General features: G+C 40.6%; 1 protein-coding gene across 3 annotated transcripts in view; it reads left to right on the forward strand.

Moving 5' to 3' along the window:
- The window catches only part of OSMR (oncostatin M receptor), a 96,298-nt gene that overhangs the window by 57,058 nt on the left and 15,250 nt on the right, over window positions 1–23,990 (forward strand). The window contains exons 6-11 of one of the 3 annotated variants that reach the window (XM_049862712.1): window positions 3,372–3,501; window positions 4,069–4,220; window positions 5,022–5,161; window positions 6,287–6,440; window positions 12,787–12,863; window positions 21,922–22,141. In XM_049862712.1, the coding sequence (XP_049718669.1) occupies window positions 3,372–3,501; window positions 4,069–4,220; window positions 5,022–5,161; window positions 6,287–6,440; window positions 12,787–12,863; window positions 21,922–22,141 (873 nt within the window). Of the gene's footprint in view, window positions 1–3,371; window positions 3,502–4,068; window positions 4,221–5,021; window positions 5,162–6,286; window positions 6,441–12,786; window positions 12,864–13,458; window positions 20,065–21,921; window positions 22,142–23,990 lie in introns of those variants that run through there. The other 2 variants (XM_049862717.1, XM_049862724.1) reach the window with 2 other exon arrangements.

Below are 23,990 nucleotides of genomic sequence, written 5' to 3' on the forward strand. Positions count from 1 at the left end.
CTTCTCTGCGCAGCAACCCCAGGTTCAAAGTGTTACCGGAATAAGGTTCTTGCCTCTCACTGGTCAAGAACGAGCAGGTAAAGCACATAGTTTTCCACACCAGCAAAGCTTTATCGAAGAGGCTTGTAAGCGGAGACAAGGAGGGCTTAGAGCAACACATACCCCCGTCTCACAGAACATCACAGAACAAAAGATGGGCCTGAGTTTTTAAAAGTTCTTGGGCAGGAAAAGATTCATGTTTATTCATAGACACAGTTGGGGATATGTTAACTAAGGTGCGCTCCCCAGCTTTTCAAGATGGCTCCTGTCCTGGAGGCCTCTGGGATTCGTAGCAGGACTTATTATGCGGTGTCACGCCTGCGCAGTCTCTCGCTCCCCAGGTTCGATTTCCCGGCTGGGGCTGTAGCCCCTCACTGCCCCTGGTGGAAGGTCACACAGCGGTCACAGGTGGATGTTCTACGTATGTCCCTGGGCCTGGTTTTCTCCAGCTGCTTCTGAGAGGCAACTTTAAAGTTTTCAGGCTACTTTTAGATACCCTGCCTCATTGTTTTGGGGAATGGCTTTGTTTCTGCGCCCTGGCCCATTTCTTGTTACTTTGTTTGCAGATTTGGGGGCCCCTGTGTTCTCTGTCTTACTAAGTCTCTAGGTTCCACACTCAGCCCCCTATTTCCTCCTTGATAGTATAGCCTATCTCTCTTTTACTTGCTTCTCTTCAAACCACACCAGTCTTTTTGCTGTTCCTCAAACAGGCACCCTCCCATTTCAGGGCCTTTGCTCCCTGTCTTAAAAGGGTGCACTCTGCTTCCAGCACTGCTTTCTTGGTGGTATAAGGTCCCCCTCTTCAATAGCTTCCCTTTCCTTATCTCTTGAGAGATAAAAGGTAGGCCACACCCCAGGGAAACTCCCTTTACATTGGATCAGGGATGTGACCTGGTAAGGGTGTTAAGATCCTACCCTGATCCTCTTTAACATAAAATTACAATCACAAAATGGAGGACAACCACACAATACTGGAAATCGTGGCCCAGCCAAATCGATACACACATTCTGGGGGGACATAATTCAAACCATGACAATCTCTATCTTCTCTCCGTGAGTGAGCAGAAATTTAGGATTTATATGTAAATTTGTCACCTTGGTTCCACACAGCAAGCCACCGTGATGTCAAAGACTCGTATGTTATGTCTTTTCTCCAGGGTTAGAGTAGCTGAACGATGCATCTTTTCTTCAAGGCCGGAGACTAGGGAAGTTGTTTATAGAGATCGTTACGTTTTCTTGGGTCCCAGTGTACCGGGTCAAAGTGAACTTAAAGGTGGTTTGCGTTCTTTACATGCTTCACGTGCTTCTATGTTTCTGTGTCTAAGTTCAGAAATTTTCTAAACAACTCTCTCATGACTTACCGGTTTCTAATGACTTATAGTTAATGTTAGAGAGCCTCACAAAGGTAGACATATTTCTAAATTCATATTATGAGTGCTTATAGCATAATAGTGACTTATGCTTTATGGGATTTGAGATCATTATAGAAACAGTCCATCCCATATCAGTGTAGGGTGTGTCTAAACCTACTTACTTTTGAGATATAAAAAGAGCAGATTAGGTACAAAAAGCACGCATGAATGGGAAAAAATAGATGGTACTTGGAGATTTCCGAGGAACTGCTGCAAAGAGAAGAATGCTAGAAAAGCTGGCACAAGGATTTTCCCCCAGAGAGGATGGAGAGAGCCTTCCCCTAGAGCTGGTGCCCTGAATTTGGATTTCTAACCTCCTGAACTGTGAGAAAATAAATTTCTGTTCTGTGAAGCCACCCCCTTGTGGTTACAGTAGCACTAGGTAACTAAGACACTTGGTTCAGCTGTGCCCCTCGGTGTGTGCTCTAACAGATTCGTGGGGTGCTAAATCAGGTGTAACATGGAAAAGAGGAGCCAGGGAGGCCATGAAACATAACTAGGTTTATTAGATCACTGTTTCCAGACATGGAAGGCACAGCGCACCATGACTCAGGACCACACAGGGTTGTGCCAGGGGACAAGGTAACAACAAGCTGGAATCGTAGGAGAGGGCTTATGTACAGCAAGCAGGGTGGGGTTATTTAGGTTGTGTAGGTTTCCTGGGCATTTTGAAAAATTCTGCAGGCTCAGGGGGCATAAAGGCTGTCCCTAGCCCTTGGGTACCTGGCCCCAGGGTGGTTAGGATGGGTGCACAGTGGCCCAGGAGTGTGAGAACCTCATAAGGAGAGTGATTAGAGAGCAACCTTACTCAGCTGCACAAGACCGGAACTGACAAGCCTCCAGCCAGGGCCTCAGAACTGGGTCAAGACAGCATTTAAAGAAAATGGTTTGTAGCGTGGCCTCTAACTCCAGGGGCTTAGAGGCTTCTCACTGTTCCTGGAACACACAGTTCCAGGCTGGTGAGTTTGTCAGGTCCACACAATCTGGCTGATTTTCTGGCATTCCAAGGACAGCCCCCGGTTCATTGTAAATCAGGGCACCTGGAATGAAACACCAGACAACACTGACTCCATTCATGCTTCCGTTCATCCGTCATTGTAGCACTACTTATTGAGTGCCTAGTAGCAGGCAACAGGGGCACAACTGCTGTCAAATGGCCCCCGTGCCCACCACTTGCAATACACTGACCATCCACCTATAATACCAGATCGCAAGGGGAGGAAGGAGACAGGTACATGGTGGTGTGAAATCTCTCCATTTTCTGCCTGAAAACTGACTTTCTGGGGCTCTTGGTCTGTAGGCTTCCACTCTAGCGATCCTTTCATCGTTCAGAGTAACTTAGTGGCCTCAGACCCGAAACAGAGCTTCCCATTTACTTGTTTTGGGAATGCGGTAACAAATCATCCCAAACTTGGTGGCTTAAAACAACAAAAATGTATTTATTCTCTCACAGCTCTGGAGGCTAGGAATCTGACATCAAGGTGTCCGAAGGGTTGTCTCCTTCTGGAAATTCAAGGGAAGAATCCTTCCTTGCCTCTTCCTAATTTTCGGTGACTTCCACAGCCCTTTCATTCCTTGGCTTGGAGCTGCTTCAGTCCAACTTGCCTTTGAGATCATATGGCCTTCATTCCTGTGTGTCTCCTCTGTATTTCTGTACCCAAATCTTCCTTTCCTTTCTCTTCTAAAGATACCAGTAATTGGATTTAGGGCCCACCCTAATCCAGTATGACCTCGTCTTAACTTGATTATACCTGCAACGGATCCTGTTTCCAAGTAAGGCACATTCACAGGCACTAGCAGTTAGAACTTGAACATATCTTTTTGGGGACCACAGTTCAACCCATTATATTTATCTTTAAATGAAGCTACTTAACCAGGTCTTTCTTCTGTTTTTTTTTTTTTTTTTCTTTGAATGGACAGAAGTACTTGAGGAGCCCAAGAACTTTTCTTGTGAAACCCAAGACTTGAAGACTTTGAAGTGTACTTGGGATCCTGGGAGTGACACTGCTTTGACCATACAACCTTCCTCAAACTACACTTTATTTGAATCGTAAGTTAGTTCTGGTTAAGTTGTTGACAGATGTAAGCCTTCATTGTTTAAGATATTCATGACAACATAACAAAAGCTGCCTTTTGTTGTTGCAGAAAGTTTGCACAAGCATATCAAAACCACCCTGCCAGTGTCAGGAGGAAATCTTTAAGTGGTCACAAGTGTGCAATGCCTTCTACCTGAGTTTTGTTAAAGTAAAATATGGCACAAAAATGATAAGAAGGATAGTTAATGGTCAATGGTGATGCAAACATATTTCCATCTGATAATTTGGGTCTACCTCATTTCTGACTTTTTAAGAATATTCAAAGTAAATTAGAGGGTGCTCTCACCCTTCATGAGGGGAAGTCATCATTTATATGTTTAATATATACATATTCGTAATTTACATATTTAACCACATGAATCAAATTTCTTGAAACAGTATTTTCATTGTTGATATTTGTTGGTGGTGGCTCAATGCTCTTTGTGTGGGACAGGGCTTGAAAGTCACCGAGTGTGCCCGAGGCTGAGGGAATACATCTGCTTTGACAAAAGTAGACCCTGTCATTGTTTGTTTGTTTAAAGATTTTCCCAGAAAAAGAAAGTTTGTGAAGACAGAAACTGGTGCTCTTGGCAAGTAACTCAAGACTCCCAAGAAATGTATAACTTCACACTCATGACTGAAAACTACTTAAGGAAAAGAAGCGTCAATCTTGTTTTTAAACTGACTCATCGAGGTGAGACTAGAGGTGTCATCACCCGTGGTGGCCAGTGACACATCTTTGTTTGACACATTGTGTGACCAAGTCAATTGTGCTGTAGGTTTTTGTCTAATTCATAGTATAAGTGAAAGTTATAAGGTTTGAAGAAAATTAATTATAACTCTGGCTTATGCCACACTTCTCATGGATGTCCAGAATAGATTTCTTTGCTTTTATCCTGTTTGGGGTTTTATCTTGACCTTGAATCTGTAGATGTATGCCTTTCATCAAATTTGGGAAGGTTTTCGTGGTTATCTTTTCAGCACTGCACCTTTTCTCTTCTTTTTCTAGGACTTCAGTGACACAAATGTTAGTGTATTTGTGACTGGCCCCTATCTCCCTGAGGCTTTGTTCATTTAAATTTTTTTGTCTGCTTTATCCAGATTGGATGATTTCTGTTGATCTCTCTTCAGCTTCACTGACTCCCCTGTCATCTCTATCCTGCTATCGATTCTTCTAAGGGTTCTGGTATAATCCTCCTCTGATGGGTCACTTCTCCAAGTTTTGACTCCCCTTCACAGTCAGCCTGCTTTCGTTTAATTTTAAGAGCCCTCAGGTAGTTGCTTTTTGTATTCTGTTCAGAGTTTCAAAATATAACCAGTGAAAGACATAGGCTATAGTTGGCTTACTCCATCTTGGCTGAAAGTCTGGTTTCGTTTGCCATTTCTCAAACATATATTAAAAAAAAAAAAAACTTGTTGAATAAATGAACTGCTGTTTTCCAAAGCCTTTCTGGATATGTGCTTAAATTTTCTTTCCTTCCTTTTTTTTTGGCAGTTCGTCCAATGACTCCCCTTAATTTCATCCTTGAAAATATAAATTCCAGAAATGCAACCGTGACATGGAAGGTGCGCCCCATTGGGAATTCCACATTTCAGTGTCAGGTTGAACTCCATCATGATGGACAAGTAATACAAGTAAGAACTTAATTTCCTAATTTCAAAAATCATGTATGTCCTGAACAGAGAGACTGCTGGATAAGATTTCTTTAAACTCTTATTTCTGAATGGGTTTATGCAGTGTGGGTCATCTGTCTAAAAAAGGCCCATGAAATTAATCATAGACTTTTAGGGCTGGGAGGAGGGTCTTAGAGGTTTTTTTTTTCCAAAAGAAAAACCAGTGTTACTTCAAATTAGGATTTGCTATTGTCCTGATTGGCTTTACAGTGAGATATGCTCACTAATTCTTTTTTTGTATGTGTGTGTGGTTGTTGTTGTTTATGTTGAAAATATACATGGCAGAACATACACCAGTTCAGCATTTTCTGAATGTACTATTCAGTAACATTAAGTTCTTCAAACTGTACAATCATTCTTACCCTCCTTTTCTGAATGTTCCTTCCCATTAACATAAACTCACTGCCCCCTAAACTTCCTATATAACCTTTCAAGTTGCTGTTGTCAATTTGAACCCACTGAGTGCTTGGTGGTGTGAACCCAGCAGCCACTCTACAGGAGAAAAGTCCTGGTGATCTGCTCCAGGAATGATTACAACCCAGGAAACCAAAACCCTGTGAGGGCAGTTCTGCTCTGTCCTGTAGAGTCACTATGAGTTGGAATCAACTCGAGGGCAAACAACACAACAACAAGATAGTTCCTTAAAAGAGTACAATACTCAAGGGAGACCTTTTTTACTAGTTAAGCTAAACTATTGTTTGGTTTTAAGAAGACTTCGGGGGATATTTTTGGTTTAAGGTTTAAAAATTATATCCAGGCAATAGTTTTGGGGGCTTGTCCAGCCTCAATGGCTCCAGAAAGCCTGGAATCCATAAGAATTTGAAATTCTGTACTTCATTTTTTCCACTTTTGATGAGGATTTTTTAATAGAATCTTTGATCAAAACTTTTAGCGATGGTAGCCGAGCACCATTCAGTTGTGGTCTCATGGCAACGGGAGCAGTTGTTCATGGAGGCAATCAGCCACGCATTCCATTTGCTCCTCGTCTTCCTGACTCTTTTTCTTCCTCTGTTGTGAATAGAGACTAATTGTTGTACCTTGAAACTCAGCAATTCTTTTGTTTTCCTCTTTTTTTTGACCAAGCAGCAGAACAATGTTTTCATCAAGATGAATGGTAAATACCTTCTAAGTGAAATGGAGCCTGACACACATTATTTGGCCCGAGTACGCTGTGCTTATGGCAACCACTTCTGGAAATGGAGTGAATGGATTGATCAAAAGTTCACCACACTTGAAGCTGGTATGTTCAGCTCCCTGCCATTTAGCCCAGGGATCTAAGCTGATTCATAAGAGATGGATTGGCATCCCTGAAAGCTTGTGGCAATACCAAAAACTAAGGGAAAAACATTGAAATGGAGACTAGGTACCATCTTTTTTTTAAAAAAAAAAAAGTCTGGATCAGGTGCTTAATGAGATGTTAATAGGCAGATGTCTACTTCAGGTATTTGACATCAGTATTATATCTACTGTGCATTTTCTTTCTGATCTTTAAGTGCCAAGATAGTTTCTAAGCTAGTGCTGTTGTTGGATTCGCATTGATCTGGAGCTATGTAAATTAGCGTAGACCTTTAATTCAAGGCTGGTGACAAATAGAAATGATAATGCTAAGGAAAGCATTGGTCTCATACCAAGCAATAACAGGCTGTGTTTGGAAATAGAATGCTATTTGGAGACATTTTTATTATAGCATTATTAGCAAGCCATCTGTTCCAGCTACTGCACACAGTGAGCCCTCTCTAGCCTGCTCTCAGAGGAAGAGTTCCCTCAATATTGACTGAACAGAGACAGACTTTCCTCCCAGATAACTGCATCTCAGAGCATCAGTATGGCCTCAGGAGATCAGATTAACAAGCTCTGTATCCTTTTCCTCCAATTCAAAATCAGAAAGGATTATATTGCCCATTTTACAGATGTAGCAATTTGGGCCCATAGAGTGAAGAGACTTGCCAAGTATGCAAAGTTAATAAATAGCAGAGACATAATAAAAATAATTATCATCACAATTATTATTATAGCTAGCAGATAATATTATTGAGTGTTTAATATGTGCCCAGCATAGCTTTAAGTGCTTTCTGTGTTTTTCTCTTTTAATCCTCACAAAGTGCAGTAGATACTATTATGATACCCATTTATAAATGAGGACATGAAGGCACAGAGAGGTTAAGTAATTTAATTGGCCTAGCCAGTAAGGAGGAGCCCTGGTGGCACAGTGGTTAAGTCCTCGGCTGCTGACCAAAAGGTCAGCAGTTTGAATCCACCAGCCTCTCCAGGGGAGAAAGATGTGACAGTCTGCTTCAGTAAAGTTCTACAGTGTCCTCTTGGGTCACTGTGAGTCAGAATTGACTCAATGGCAGTGGGTAGCCAGTAAGTGACTGAGCTGGAACTCATACCTAGGTAGTCTGACTCCAAAGCTCCACCCTTAACCAGAACTAAGTATTCTTGTTATTACAACTTTGTAATCTCGTTGATTCAAATCTTCTATGTATTTATTTCATCTTGTTATTTGTTTGCAGACTGGCAGGACTCTTTCTCCTTCATCCTCAGAGAACCATTTTCAAGCAGTGATTTTAATTGGGGGGTGGCGAGGGCAGCTAATCAGAACCAGCACATGGGGGTGGTCAACAGTCAAACTCACCTGCCCTCCTTTGCTTCCCTGATGGTTTCTGCCCACCCTCAGACCCCCCAATACTTCAATAATTTTTATTAGGGGTTCAGACCCTTCTAAAATCTCTGCTGTGGGAAGCCCTATTCCTTTTAAGAATGGGGTATTGTCCTCAATTTTGTTTTATTTAAGAATTTTAACTTAAATAAGAGTTTTGCTTTAGGGTTTTTTGTTTTTGCACACTTATTTCACATTATAATTTCAAAGTAGTGTGAAAAGAAAATGACAAAAGAGTAGTTTTTATTAGTAAATTGTTCTTTAATATTATGGTGTAATAAGCCTGAAAATGAATAAAGAAGACTGAAGAAGAATTGATGCCTTTGAATTGTGGTGTTGGAGAAGAATGTTGAATATACCACGGACTTCTAAAAGAACGAACAAATCTGTCTCGGAAGAAGTACAGCCAGAATGCTCTTTAGAAGCAAGGATGGCGAGACTACGTCTCAGATACTTTACATGTTGTCAGGAGGGATCAGTCCCTAGAGAAGGACATCATGCTTGGTAAAATAGAAGGTCATTTTAAAAGAAAAAGACCTTCAATGAGATGGATTGATACAGTGGCTTCAACAGTGGGCTTAAGCATAACAACAATCGTGAGGATGGCACACGATTGGACAACGTTTCATTCTGTTGTACACAGGGTCACTATAAGGTGGAACTGACTCGATGACACCTAACAACAGCAAGCCTGAAAATCCTTGACATTCCTTTTGATGATTACAAAAAATCAAGATGAATCTACTGATAGTGAATGTGTAGATCTTTTTCCTTCTGATAATACTTTGCTTAATGCTGGGAAACTCAGTATGTGTATTATAATTGTACTTCAGAGCCCTGACAGCACAATGGTTAAAACACTGCTAAACAAAAAGTTGGCAATTCGAACCCAGAAACCACTTTGGAGGAGAAAAGACCTGGCAGCCTGCGTCCGTAAGGATTACAGCCTAGGAAACCCTGGGGGCAGTTGTACTCTGTCCTATAGGGTTGCTATGAGTCAGAGTCAACACAATGGAGCACAACAACAAATGATCATACTTAAGTATACTCATAGTGACCAGACATAGAGTTAAATGACACCATAGCAGAAATTTTATATGGTGTGCATTGCATTCAACTGTATGGCAGCACTCTTGTTAAAAGTAGCAATTTAAAAATCAGCTCAAGACTGCATTGAACTTGGAATTCAGTATTACCTTGAGTATCCAACAAGTGTTTGATTTTATATTGGCTTCTCCGGTGGCTTAATTGTTTATCAAATTGAAATCTGCTTCAATAGATTTAAAAATGTATATGATCACCTTTCAATTGAATGTAAAATGTTAACTAAAAGAAAAAGTGCTTACTTAAATTTTGACTATTAGAGACAGTAGGCTATATTTTTAGAAAACAGAGATAAATCTTTATTATATTCCAAAACAATTCTTCTTTCATAGGTATGTTTAGAATCAAATCATAAATCAGTTGTCCTCTCACAAAACTCAATAAACAAAGTAACGTAGAAAAATTACTTTCCAATATTTAAGCAAGGTGAAACACAGACAATAGCCTTATTAAATTTTGTTAATTTTATGACAGAAACTGTTTAATACTTTCACACTGAGTAGCCCAAAATTGTAAACCATTTTAAGATGGAGAATTTATCCTAAAAAGCGGAATTCACATTGGAAGTGCTATAGTCTATTTTCAGATCAGGAAGCCAAGACAGAATTTCAACACATTCACAAAAGTGGGTGAGCAGAGAAATGTTTTAAGTCTGGATTTTGGGAATAAGGTACACTATTATGGCTGAGGTACAGAATGGCATCAATACCTGTGAGTCTTGTACTTGTTTGTCTACATGTTAGTGCTAAAATAGTGTCATTTATATTTTGAGCTATTATATGCTGATATTTCTAGTGGCTAAACAATGTTGTAAAATCTCTTTTGACTATTTGCCTCTTGACCTATTCATGTGAAAATTTCCTCACCATGACAGACCTCTAACAGTAGGAAGTTTGACAGAGTATTATACAAATGTTAGACAATAATTTGTAAACTAAAAAAATAGTAATTTTAATAGTACTTTCATAATATTTTAAATAAGCAATGATTAAAATATCTTTTCGAGATTTTAAAATAAATTGTATTGATTTTGTTATTTTTCCATCACTGAGACATTTTTTATGAAGATTTTGTTTAATTTGACATTAATCTACGACTTCAATTGACCATCCCTTTTCTAGGGGTGGATAGTGTAATGGTTAAAACCCTGGCCTTTTTTGGGTTCAACTCTTGGCTTCACACTAATAGCTGCGTGATTTTGAGCAGGTAATTTAATATATCTGGACCTTGGTTTCTTCATGTGTAAAATAAGAAAAATAATTTTACCTGCCTCATAGGGTTGTTATGAGTATTAAATGAATTAATATATATAAAGCACTTAAAACTGGACTGGCACCTAGTAACCCCTCTATAAATGTTAAATATTGTTATGTATAATCCTCACAACTGGACCAATAAGCAACTTCATGATACATGGCGAAAATATTGAGGTTGTCAAGGATTTCTTGTACTTGGATCCACAATCAACGTTCACGGAAGCAGCAGTCAAGAAATCAAACAATATATTGCATTTACCAAGCATGATATCCTTCTCCAGGGACTTGTCCCCCCTGATAACATGTCCAAAGTAAGGCTGTGAGGTAAAGTAAAGTAGAAGGTCAATGAAAAAGAGGAAACCCTCAATGAAATGAATTGATACAGGGGCTGCAACAATGGGCTCAAACATAGCCAACCATTGTGAGGGTGGCACAGGACTGGGCAATGTTTCGTTCTGTTATACGTAAGGTTGATATGATTTTGAACCAACTTCATGGCACCTAACAACAACAACATTGTTATGGATGAATGAGATCCAAAAACCTAGAGTTGGTTTGATTTAAAAAGATTGAGCCTTCTCTGTGGTAGGTTGATTGAGCACGCACAGACTGAGATTTTAAAAATCAGTTTGCATAGAATGCTGAGCAAGGGATGGAGACAATGGAAGACTGGGACATTTATTCCCGCTGGTTTCTGGGTTCCCTCTTTGTTTTGTTTTTACTCAATCAAAAAGCATTTATAGAACATTTGCTAAATGCCAGCGACTCTAGTTTATTCATGAGAAAGTAAACCAACCATTCTAGAACAGTCTGGTGAGGGTGATGATAGAGGGCACCCTACAGAGGATGCCCTGAGAGTCCACAGGTAGACAGCTGGCCAGGGCTCCTGCCAAGAAACCAGGAGGAGTTCCCAGGCTATGACTCCGGTGAGAAGGCCAAACAATGTGAAATGAACACATGGTAAAGTGCAACCTCCCTCTAGATGGTGCTCCATTAGTGTTTCTACTGCAACCTTCACAAAGGGGGAAAAAAGCAATGGTCTGCTGCTCTTCGAAATTCAAAAAATGGTGGAAGTCATCCAACTAACCTCCTAGAGTTGATCTAATAGACAAATGATTCCAAAATTCTTTGGTGGCTACCAAAAGCTCTGAGGCTTGACATCATAAATGCTTTTTCAGTTTGATGTTGTATTCAGATGCAGGTGACCTGTGTGCACATAATGAGGAAAAAAATGAAGTTGTCAACTATTTCATTCTATTTAGATCAAAATGAATACCTATGGAAGCAGCAGTCAACAAATCAAAAGACATATTACACTGGGTAGATCTGCTGCAAAAGGCCTCTCTAACATTTTAGAAAGCAAAATATGTCACCTTGATAACTGTCATGGATTGCATTGTGTCCCCCCAAAATGTGTCAACTTGGCTAGGCCATGATTCCCAGTATTGTGTGATTGTCCACCATTTTGTCATCTGATGTGATTTTCCCTATGTGTTGTAAATCCTGTACTATGATGTTAATGAGGTGGAATGATTGGCAGTTAATGAGGCAGGACTCAATCTACAAGATTAGGTTGCATTTTATGCCAATGCCTTTTGAGATATAAAAGAGAGAAGCGAGCAGAGAGACATGGAGACCTCATACCACCAAGAAACAAGAGCCAGGAGAATAGTGCATCCTTTGGACCTGGGGTCCATGCGCTGAGAAGCTCCTTGACAGGGGAAGATTGATGACAAGGATCTTCCTCTGGAGCCGACAGAGAGAGAAAGCCTTCTCCTGGAGCTGGCACCCTGAATTCAGACTTCTAGCCTCCTAGACTGTGAGAGAATAAATTTCTCTTTGTCAAAGCCATCTGCTTGTGGTATTTCTGTCATAGCAGCACTGGATAGCTAAGACAATGACTAAGGTGTGCCAGTCAGAATTGATGCATTTGACTTGTGGTATTGAATAGACTATGGACTTCCAGAAGAACTAACAAATCAGTCTTAGAAGAAATACAATAAGAACGCTCCTTAGAAGTGAGGATGGTGAGACTTCCTCTGGACACATCATCAGGAAAGACCAATTGCTAAAAAAGGATATAATGTTTGGTAGAGAGTCAGAGAACATGAGGGAAACCTTCAATGAGATGCATTGACACAATAGCCACAACAATGGACTCAAATATACCAATTATGAATATGGTAGGGGGAGAGGCAGTGTTTCATTCTGTGATACAGAAAGTCACTATAAGTGAGAGCTGACTCCATAGCAATTAATGAACTACTGTGTGCACTTAGAGAGGAGTGAACAGTGTCACACGGAGTGAAAAGGTGAGAAGCAAGCCTCAGGTAGGATGTTGTTAGCTGCTGTTAAGTTGACCCCCAACTCATGGTGACCCCACGCACAATGGAAGGAAACGCCTGATCCTGTTCCATCTCCATGACGGGTTGTGGATCAGACCATGTGATCCATAGGGGTTTCAGATAGGGTAGGTAGTTGACATTCCCTTGAATGAATAAGAGAAAGGCTGAACGTATTGTTCGGTACACATTATGACCCAAGAACTTACCTGTGGTTAATTTCAGCTCCCTCGGTGGCTCCTGATGTCTGGAGAAATGTGAGGTCATTGCCAGGAGGCTATGATGTGACATTATTCTGGAAGGTAAGATGCCCAGATTCGAAAAGACGGATTTGCTTGGCAATATGTCTTTCATTGTGGTACTATGGATATTGGCAAATTTTCTAACTTGGAGGAACCTAAAAGTTAATCCAGTAGAATTTCTTACCCACTGTGGGAATCTGTGCTACACATCTGTGTCCCTTATGCTTGGGCATCTGGTGAATGAATCTACCACATCCTGGACAACCCATTCCAGTGAGTCCTGATTACAGAAACTTCCTTTCTGTAACTTCTACTCAGGCCCACATGCAATTTTTCAGGGCCCAGGATGAGTATCAGTGGAGGACCACATATTTTTAAAAGTTATAAATATTTAAATGCTCATAATATTTATATTTCAAAGTTATGAATTAAGATAACAAAGTGTAAGGAGGGGCCAAGATGGCAGAAGAGACAGGCTCTTTCGGCAAGCCCTCTTACAACAAAGACCCAAAAAAAACAAGTGAAACGAATATATTTATGACAAGCTAGGAGCCCTGAACATCAAATGCAAAGTTAGAAAATGAACTGGGGAGGTGGGGGGAGGAGAAAGACAGACTTCAGAAGCACAGAGGAGTTACTGGACCTGAATCGCCAGGAGCCCTCGGGCACCATTCCTGGGAGCAGCTGCAGCAGGCTGGTACTAGCATTCGGTCACAGTTTCCTCAGAGAGAAGCAGCCAGCCACACAGCCTACTCACACTTCCGGAACCAGAGAAGAACAGCATTCTCAGCAAAAGCTAAGTACTTGCTTATGTTTTACTGCAGCCCCCCTCACTCCCTGGCAACTCCCAAGCCAGCTTCAGTGGCTGATTTCCCTGGGCCTGAGATAGGCCCTGTTGAGTGCCTAGAGCCATCCTCCAGGACCTAGAGAAGGAATAAATTCGCAATTGGGGGAAAAGATAATTTGCCAGCTCCACTAACTGGGGGAGCTCAGGACAGAAGCGGCTCCTGTCCAGGCACAAATGGTTCAAGGACTTTGAGTACCTTTCCCTCTGCATGGACCTGTATGGGCCTACTTTAGGAGAATAGGCCCTTGTTGGCAGACTACAATTGTTTCAGCTGTACAGTAGAGAGGTGGATGTTTGATGTTTGACATTGCTTTGTCTATTAAACAGGGTCCTCACCTACCCACATCAGGGACCTAAGGACTGGTGGCTCCACTCAGGTCACGCAGCCACCCGTGACAGTGGTCCAAGGATGACTGGTACCTACCAGTCCTTACAACCAAAAAATTTGGGTGCCCATGGTCTGTCTGCAGAACCCACCCACCTGTACGCTCTAGGGAACAGGGACATGCTTTCCTCAGAGACACTTGGGGGATGCTTCTCAGGCTCCTACCTTGTTCAGAGCATGACACCCTGCTGCAACCAGATACTTCTATCTATACCAGTCAGCCCTGCCCCTTTAAGACTGTAGGACAGAGCCTGTACCACACAAATGATGATCAGCTACCTGAACATCCAAGCTGAATTCATACAAGAAAAGCGAATGGACTCCTAGACTCATATACCTGATAACAGCTCTAGCCATCTGGGGACAGGACGTCAGAGCTCCAAAGGCAAAAATAATCAACCCAGCTCACAAAAGCAACCCATTTGGGCATATCAAAACAAAACAAAGCCAGAAGCTACAACACAGTAAGCAAACATAAACTACTACAATAACTTATAGATGGCTCAGAGACAACAGTCAATATCAAGTCACATAAAGAAACAGACCATGATTGCCTCAACAAGCTCTCAAAACAAAGAATCAGGGGATCTTCTGATGAAAGTGCCTTCCTGGAATTACCAGAGGCAGAATACAAAAGATTAATGTACAGAACCCTTCAAGACATCAGGGAGGAAATGAGGCAATATGCAGAACAAGCCAAGGAACACAGATAAAGCAGTTGAGGAAATGAAAAAGGTTATTCAGGAACATAATGAAAAATTTAATAAGCTGGAAAAACCCATAGACAGACAGGAATCAGAAATTCAGAAGATTAACAATAAAATTACAGAAGTAGACAACTCAACAGAAAGTCAGAGGAACAGAATTGAGCAAGTGGAAGGAAGAATTTCTGAACTTGAAGTTAAAGCACTTGGCACTAATATATTTGAAGAAAAATCAGATAAAAGAATTAAAAAAAAATGAAGAAACCTTAACAATCATGTGGGACTCTATCAAGAAAAATAACCTACGAGTGATTGGCGTACCAGAACAGGGAGGGATAACAGAAAATACAGAGAGAATTGTTGAAGATTTGTTGGCAGAAAATTTCCCTGATGCCACGAAAGATGAGAAGATATCTATCCAAGATGCTTATCAAACTCCACATAAGGTAGATTTTTAAAAGAAAGTCACCAAGACGTATTATAATCAAACTTGCCAAAACCAAAGATGAAGAGAGAATTTTAAGAGCAGCTAGGGATAAAACAAAACCTCAATACAAAGGAGAGTCAATAAGAATAAGCTCGGACTACTCGGCAGAAACCATGTAGGCAAGAAGGCAATGGGGTGACTTATATAAAAAATTGAAGGAAAAAAATCCCCAGCCAAGAATCATATCCCGCAAAACTGTCTCTCAAATATGAAGGTGAAATTAGGACATTTCTAGATAAACGGAAGTTTAGGGAATTTGTAAAAACCAAACCAAAACTACAAGAAATACTAAAGGGAGTACTTTGGGTAGAAAATCAGTAATATCAGGTATCAACCCAAGGCTAGAACACTGGGTAGAGCAATAAGAAGTCGACCCAGACAGGGAAATCACAAAAATAAATCAATATTAAAAAAACAGGGAAACATTTCTTTATGTAAAAGAAGACAACATTAAAACAATAACAAGGGACTAAGAAAAGTAATCATAGATTTTCCATATGGAGAGGAAGACAAGGCGATACAAAGAAATAAAAGTTAGGTTTAAATTTAGAAAAATAGGGGTAAATAATAAGATAACCACAAAGAAGACAAACTATCCTACTCATCAAAATAAAAGACAAGAAAAAAATAGTGACTCAGCAGAAACAAAATCAACAACAACAAATGTGAGGAAAGGACAATATATAAAGATAATCTACTCAGCACATAAAATTAAGTGGGAAAAAGACACTGTCAACAACACAAAAAAGACATCAAAATGATAGTACTATCTGTAATTACGCTGAATGTAAATGGACTAAATGCACCAGTGAAGAGACAGAGTGGCAGAATGGATTAAAAAACACCATTTGTCTATATGCTGCCTACAAGAGACACACCTTAGACTTAGAGACACAAACAAACTAAAACTAAAAGGATGGAAAAAAATATATCAAGCAAACAACAATCAAAAAAGAGCAGGAGTGGAAATACTAATCTCTGACAAAATAGACTTGAAAGTTGAATCCATCATAAATGATAAGGAAGAACACTATATAATGCTTAAAGGGACAATATACCAAGAAGATATAACCATACTAAATATTTATGCACCCAATGACAGGGCTGCAAGATACGTAAAACAAACTTTATCAGCACTGAAAAGTGAGATAGACAGCTCCACAATAATAGTAGGAGACTTCAACACACCACTTTTGGTGAAGGACAGGACATCCAGAAAGAAGCTCCATAAAGACACGGAAGATCTAAATGCCACAATTAACCAACTTAAGCTCACAGATACATACAGAACACTCCACCCAACAGCAGCCAGGTATACTTTCTTTTCTAGTGCACATGGAACATTCTCTAGAATAGACCACATATTAGGTCATAAAGCAAGACTTAGCAGAATCCAAAACATTGAAATATTACAAAGCATCTTCTCTGACCGTAAGGCCATAAAAGTAGAAATCAATAACAGAAAAAGCAGGGAAAAGAAATCAAACACTTGGAAACTGAACAGTAAGACTGGATTATAGAAAACATTAACAATGGAATAAAGAAATTCATCGAATCCAATGAGAATGAAAACACTTCCTATCAGAACCTTTGGGACACAGCACAAGCAGTGCTCTGAGGTCAATTTATATCAATTAGTGCACACATGCAAAAAGAAGGGCCAAAATCAAAGAATTATCCCTGCAACTTGAACAAATAGAAGGAGAGCAACAAAAGAAACCCTCGGGCACCAGAAGAAAAGAAATAATAAAAATTAGAGCAGAACTAAATGAAATAGAAAACAGAAAAACAATTGAAAGAATTAACAAGACCAAAAGCTAGTTCTTTGAAAAAAATCAACAAAATTGATAAACCATTGGCCAAACTGACAAAAGAAAAACGGGAGAGGAAGCCAATAACCCGAATAAGAAAAGAGATGAGCGATATTACAACAGACCCACGTGAAATTAAACGAATCATATCAGATTACTATGAAAAATTGTATTCTAACAAATTTGAAAACCTAGAAGAAATGGATGAATTCCTAGAAACACACTACCTACCTAAACTAACACAAACAGGTAGAACAACTAAATAGACCCATAATAAAAGAAGAGATTGAAAAGGTAATCAAAAAACTCCCAATAAAAATAAGCCCTGGCCTGGAAGGCTTCACTGCAGAGTTCTACCAAACTTTCAGAGAAGAGTTAACACCACTACTGCTAAAGGTATTTCAGAGTATAGAAAAGGACAGAATACTCCCAAACTCATTCTGCGAAGTCAGCGTATCCCTGATACTAAAACCAGGTAAAGACACCACAAAAAAAGAAAATTACAGACCTATATCCCACACTGGTGGTGTAGTGGTTAAGTGCTACGGCTGCTAACCAAAGGGTCGGCAGTTGGAATCCACCAGGCGCTCCTTGGAAACTATGGGGCAGTTCTACTCTGTCCTACAGGGTTGCTACAAGTCGAAATCAACTCGACGGCACTGGGTTTTCTGGGTTTATCTCTCATGAACTTAGATGCAAACATCACCAACAAAATCCTAGCCAATAGAATTCAACAACATATCAAAAAAATAATTCACCATGACCAAGTGGGATTCATATCAGGTTTACAGGGATGGTTCAACATTAGAAAAACTATTAATGTAATCCATCACATAAATAAAACAAAAGACAAGAATCACATGATTGTATCAATTGATGCAGAAAAGGCATTTGAAAAAGTTCAACACTCATTCATGATAAAAATTCTCAGGAAAATAGGAATAGGAGGAAAATTCCTCGACATAATAAAGGGCGTTTATACAAAGCCAGTAGCCAACATCATCCTAAATGGAGACAGCCTGAAGGCATTCCCCTTGAGACGGGGAATCAGACAAGGATGCCCTTTATAACCACTCTTATTCAACATTGTGCTGGAGGTCCTAACCAGAGCAGTTAGGCTAGATAAAGAAAGAAAGGGCATCCAGATTGGCAAGGAAGAAGTAAAGTATCTCTGTTTGCAGATGACAAGATCTTATACACAGAAAACACTAAGAAATCCTAAGAAAACTACTGAAAGTAACAGAAGAGTTCAGCAGAGTATCAGGATACAAGATAAACATTCAAAAACCAGTTGAATTCCTCTACGCCAACAAAAAGAACATCAAGGAGGAAATCACCAAATCAATACCATTTACAGTAGTCCACTAGAAGATAAAATACTTAGGAATAAACCTTAGCAGATATGTAAAAGACTTTTACAAAGAAAACTACAAAACACTTCTGCAAGAAACCAAGAGAGACCTACATAAGTGGAAAAACATACCTTGTTCATGGATGGGAAGACTTAACATTATAAAAATGTCTATTCTACCAAAATCAATCTATAGATTTAATGCAACTCCGATCCAAATTCCAATGACATTTTTTAATGAGATGGAGAAACAAATCACTAACTTCAAATGGAAGGGAAAGAGGCCCCAGATAAGTAAAGGATTACTGAAAAGGAAGAGCAAAGTGGAGGCCTTACTCTACCTGATTTTAGAACCTATTATACCGCCACAGTAGCCAGAACAGCCTGGTACTGGTACAACAACAGATACATAGACCAATGGAACAGAATTGGGAATCCAGACATAAATCCATCCACATATGAGCAGTTAATATTTGACAAAGGCCCCAAAACAGTTAAATGGAGGAAAAGACAGTCTTTTTAACAAATGGTGCTGGCATAACTGGATAACCATCTGCAAAAAAATGAAACAAGACCCATACCTCACACCATGCATGAAAACGGACTCAAAATGGATCAAAGACCTAAATATAAAATCTAAAACGATAAAGATCATGGAAGAAAAAAACAGCGACAACGATTGAAGCCCTAATACGTGGCATAAACGGTATGCAAAACATTACTAACAATGCAGAAGAAAAACTAGATAACTGGGGGCTCCTAAAAATCAAACACTTATGCTCATCCAAAGACTTCACCCAGAGAGTAAAAAGATCACCTACAGACTGGGAAAAATTTTTAGCTATGACATTTCCAATCAGTGCCGGATCTCTAAAATCTGTATGATACTGCAAAGGCTCAACTACAAAAAACCCAATTAAAAATGGACAGAATATAGGAACAGACACTTCACTAAAGAAGACATTCAGGTAGCTAACAGATACATGAAGAAATGCTCACGATCATTAGCCATGAGAGAAATGCAAGTCAAAACTACAATGAGATTCCATCTCACTCCAACAAGGCTGCCATTAATCCAGAAAACACAAAACAATAAATGTTGGAAAGGTTGTGGAGAGACTAGAACGCTTATACACTGCTGGTGGGAATGTAAAATGGTACAACCCCTTTGGAAATCTACTTGGTGCTTTCTTAAAAAGCTAGAAATAGAACTACCATAAGATCCAGCAATCCCACTCCTTGGAATGTAGCCTACAGAAGTAAGAGCCTTTACACAAAAAGATTTTACACAACGATTGTAAGGATGGCTCAGGACTGGGCAGTGTTTCATTCTGTTGTGCATAGGGTTGCTATGAGTTGGAACCAACTCAACGGCACCTAACAACAACAACAACAGCACAAAAAGATATGTGCACACCCATGTTCATTGCAGCAGTGATTACAATAGCAAAAAGATGGAAGCAGCCAAGGTGCTTATCCATACAATGGAATGCTACGCATCGATAAAGAACAGTGCTGAATTTGTGAAACATTTCATAACATGGAGGAATCTGGAAGGCATTATGCTGAGTGAAATTAGTCAGTTGCAAGAGGACAAATATTGTATAAGTCCAGTATTACGAGAATTCGGGAAGTAGTTTAAACAGAGAAGAAAATATTCTTTAATGGTTATGAGGGGTGGGGTGAGGGAGGGTGGGAGAGGGGTATTCACTAATTAGATAGTAGATAAGAACTACCTTAGGTGACGGGAAAGACAACACACAATACAGCCGAGGTCAGCACAACTGGACTAAACCAAAAGCAGTTTCCTGAATAAACTGAATTCTTCAAAGGCCAGCATAGCAGGGGCAGGGGTTTGGGGACCATGGTTTCAGGGGACATCTAAGTCAATTGGCATAATAAAATCTATTACGAAAACATTCTGCATCCCACTTTGGAGAGTGTCGTCAGGGGTCTTAAACGCTAGCAAGCAGCCATCTAAGATGCATCAACTGGTCACATCCCACCTGGACCGAAGGAGAATGAAGAACACTAAAAACACAAGGTAATTATGAGCCCAAGAGATAGAAAGGTCCACGTAAACCAGAGACTACATCAGCCTGAGACCAGAAGGACTAGATGGTTCCCAGCTACAACGGATGACTGCCCTGATGGGGAACACAACAGAGAACCCCTGAGGGAGCAGGAGAGCAGTGCGATGCTGACCCCAAACTCTCATAAAAAGACCAGACTTAATGGTCTGACTGAGACTGGAAGGACCCTGGTGGTCATGGTCCCCAGGCCTTCTGTTGGCTCAGGACAGGAACCATTCCCAAAGTCAACTCTTCAGACAGGGATTGGACTGGACAATGGGTTGGAGAGCAATGCTGGTGAGGAGTGAGCTTCTTGGATCAGGTGGACCCTTGAGACTATGTTGGCATCTCCTGCCTGGAGGGGAGATGAGAGGGTAGAGGGGGTTAGAAGCTGATGGAATGGACACAATAAGAGAGAGAGGAGGGAGGGAGCAGCCTGTCTCATTAGGGGTGAGCAATTGAGAGTATGTAGCAAGGTGGAAATAAGTTTTTGTGTGAGAGACTGACTTGATTTGTAAACTTTCACTTAAAGCACAACAAAAATTAAAAAAAAAAAAAGATAACGAAGTGTAATATAAATATGTTTTACCTTTTTACCTTGACTAAATGGGTTTTTCTGGGTTACCTTGACTAATATACCTGTGTAACAACCAGAAGGCCGGTTTGTATTTAGAATTCTTGGATTCCTGAGTTGTACACCAAAACATGGCAATACTGGGAGTTGGCCCTTGTTCACAGCCCACCCCATATGTCTTCCCACTTCCAGCTTTGGCCCACTCAGCAAGGGCCCCGTCACACACACAGGTGGACACACTAGTCTGTGTGTTCAAGCTCTGTCTAAACTCCAAGCCCCAAGCAGACAGGCATTCACATCCAGTTTTCCAGTCCAGGGGTGCACACCCCAGTGACACCGTGTCCGCTTGGGAAGATGGACCAGAGAAATGGACCCTGGAAGTGGACTTGGGGCTGTTTGAGCAGGGAATTCTCTGGGGTCTGGAACATCGTGTAGAATAGGAAATTGGGGCTCTAGTCTTGGGGAGAGGTGCAGCTAGAGGAGGGGTGAAGCCAAGACGAGCTTCTCCTGCCAGGGGCTGAGAGTGGTGCTATTTCTCCTCAGCTACCCCTTGCAACCACCCCGAATCCTTTTTTCTTTAGGCTAAAGAGTCTTCCTTCCTCTTGGTTCCTGACTTCGTCACCCTTCTCCAGACACATTGTGCTCTCGAGGGTCTCATCCCCGTAATCAACTGTATAGTCTTAGATTAGAACGCCTGACTTCAAGCTTGGTTCCACGGTTATTTTCTTTATTAAATCATTTGAATTTACTGACATGTATGTGTGTGGGTCTGTCTGTCTGAGGAAGGCAGTTGTGGAACAGAAAAGATGGAAAAGCAAATATGCAAACTGCTTTACAGTAAAGTCTGTTTTGAAATGATCATCGGTATTTTTGATATTTTTTTTCAGCCATTATCAAAATCTCATGCAAATGGAGAGATTCTCTTCTATAATATAGCTGTGGAAAGTCTAGACAAATCATCCAAATTCAATCTCTCCATTCCTGCACCGCACAATGACACAAAACTAACCCTCAATAAGTATTCTTACCAAATCCACGTCACAGCCAACAACAGTATGGGTACTTCTCCTGCCTCAGTAATTGTCATCCCTGGAGAGCCGGGACACAGTGAGTTTTGTTTCGTTTTCATTCTCTAAAAAATCTTGATGATGTTATTAGGTAGATACGGATAAATTGGGAAGACAATAGCTTGGGATGATAAATGTCTAGCCACCAAAAAACTATTAGTGGTTTGCTTTTGGGCCAGGCGTGTCAACAGGTTTCAGCAGGAAAGCTCCTCCCCAGTGTTGGAAAAATGAGATTTCAGCCGTAGCTCAGGAGATTCCTGCCCTGGGGCTTCTTTGGCATACTTGGGAAATTAACCCACATTTATTCAAGTAAATGCAACACCAACAAAGATCCTCACTGAGAACTGGGCTGAAGTGCTTTTTGGCTTGTGAATTATGAGTTGCACTTATTGTGTTGAAACAATTTTTTTGGAGTCCCTGGGTGGCCCAAAAGGTAATGTGCTCAGCTGATAAGCAGAGTCCCCCCGGTGGTGCCTCAGAAGAAAGGTCTGGCAATCTACTTCTGAAAGATCCGCCATTGGACACTCTGTGGAGCCCAGTTCCACTCTGACACGTGGTGTTGCCATGAGTCAAAGTCGACTCTATGGCCACCTTTTTTTTTTAATATTTTTTTATTTTGTCAGTCTTCCTCATATATAAAGAGCCCATTGTTTCCCATGATAGTAAGAACTGGCATCCGCTTCTGAGAGGGGCCTTGCCAAAATTATGGGAAACCCTGGTGGTGCAGTGGTTAAGTGCTACAGCTGCTAACCAAGAGGTCGGCAGTGGAAATCCGCCAGGCGCTCCCTGGAAACTCTATGGGGCAGTCCTACTCTGTCCTGTAGGGTCAGTATGAGTCGGAATCGACTGGATGGCAGTGGGTTTGTTTTTATTTTTTTGCCAAAATTACAGGAAAAAAAAAAAAAGATGATAAGTGGATAATCTCTTGGCCTGCGAATGACCAAATGAGGTGGAAATGACCTTACGCTTAAAATCAGTACTGATATTAATTTCCCTCTTGGGAGAGCTGTAAAAAAGAGGTTGGTGCTTTAACACACTGTGAGACAATAAACACTTGGACATAATGCAGTTGGCAGTTGGCATCTCAAGGCCACTTCATGAACCTCACAATAATGCTGGCTTCGTTTACTGCTACTGAATTTCTCAGACTCGGTTACGGCAGGTTGTATTGTACCTATCGTCCAAATTAGGCTTCAATTTGGGCTAAGTGGCCTGCCACAACTTTCTACTGTGGGGTGGCTGGTGGTTTCAAACCACTGACATTTCAGTTAGCAGCTGAGAGCTTAACCATTGCATCTCCAGAGGTCCTCTCTCCGTCCCCAGCCCTTAGAATCCTAGACCTTTCCTTGTGAGTCCCTGTCTAGCCTTCCTTAAATGGTTCACATTTGTGTATCACTAGTGAGGATAAAGTCACTGATGTGCTATGAAAAAAAGAAAAAAAAAGGCAAAGCTAATTCATACTAGGATGTTAATGACTGGAAAAAAAAAATTCCCTGACTCCTGCCCTCTGCCTCTAGCACTCAAAACATATTTGCAACTTGAAAGAAACAGCTTGATAACAGATAAGACTCTAAGTTTGGGGTGCAATTTTGTCAGTATGAATGAGCTAAGTGAAAAATTCCATCCTTAATATGAAGGAGATTTTTTTCTTTCATGGGGGAGGGCAAGTAGGATATACAAAGGCCTTCCTGGAGCCCTTTACTGTTTAGCATGGGCTACATATTCTTTTCTGTGCTCTCAACTAGATAATAAATTGCTGCCCTAGAAAAGTTAATAGCATGGTGCTTTCACACTGCCTTTCTTTGGATATTTGCTCAGCCGTAATTAGGATTGCCAGATGAATTTGAATTTCAGAGAAATAATGAATACACTTTTAGTTAAGTATATCC

This window comes from Elephas maximus, chromosome 2 (genome assembly GCF_024166365.1).
Source record: "Elephas maximus indicus isolate mEleMax1 chromosome 2, mEleMax1 primary haplotype, whole genome shotgun sequence".
NCBI classification, from domain to species: Eukaryota; Metazoa; Chordata; class Mammalia; order Proboscidea; family Elephantidae; genus Elephas; species Elephas maximus.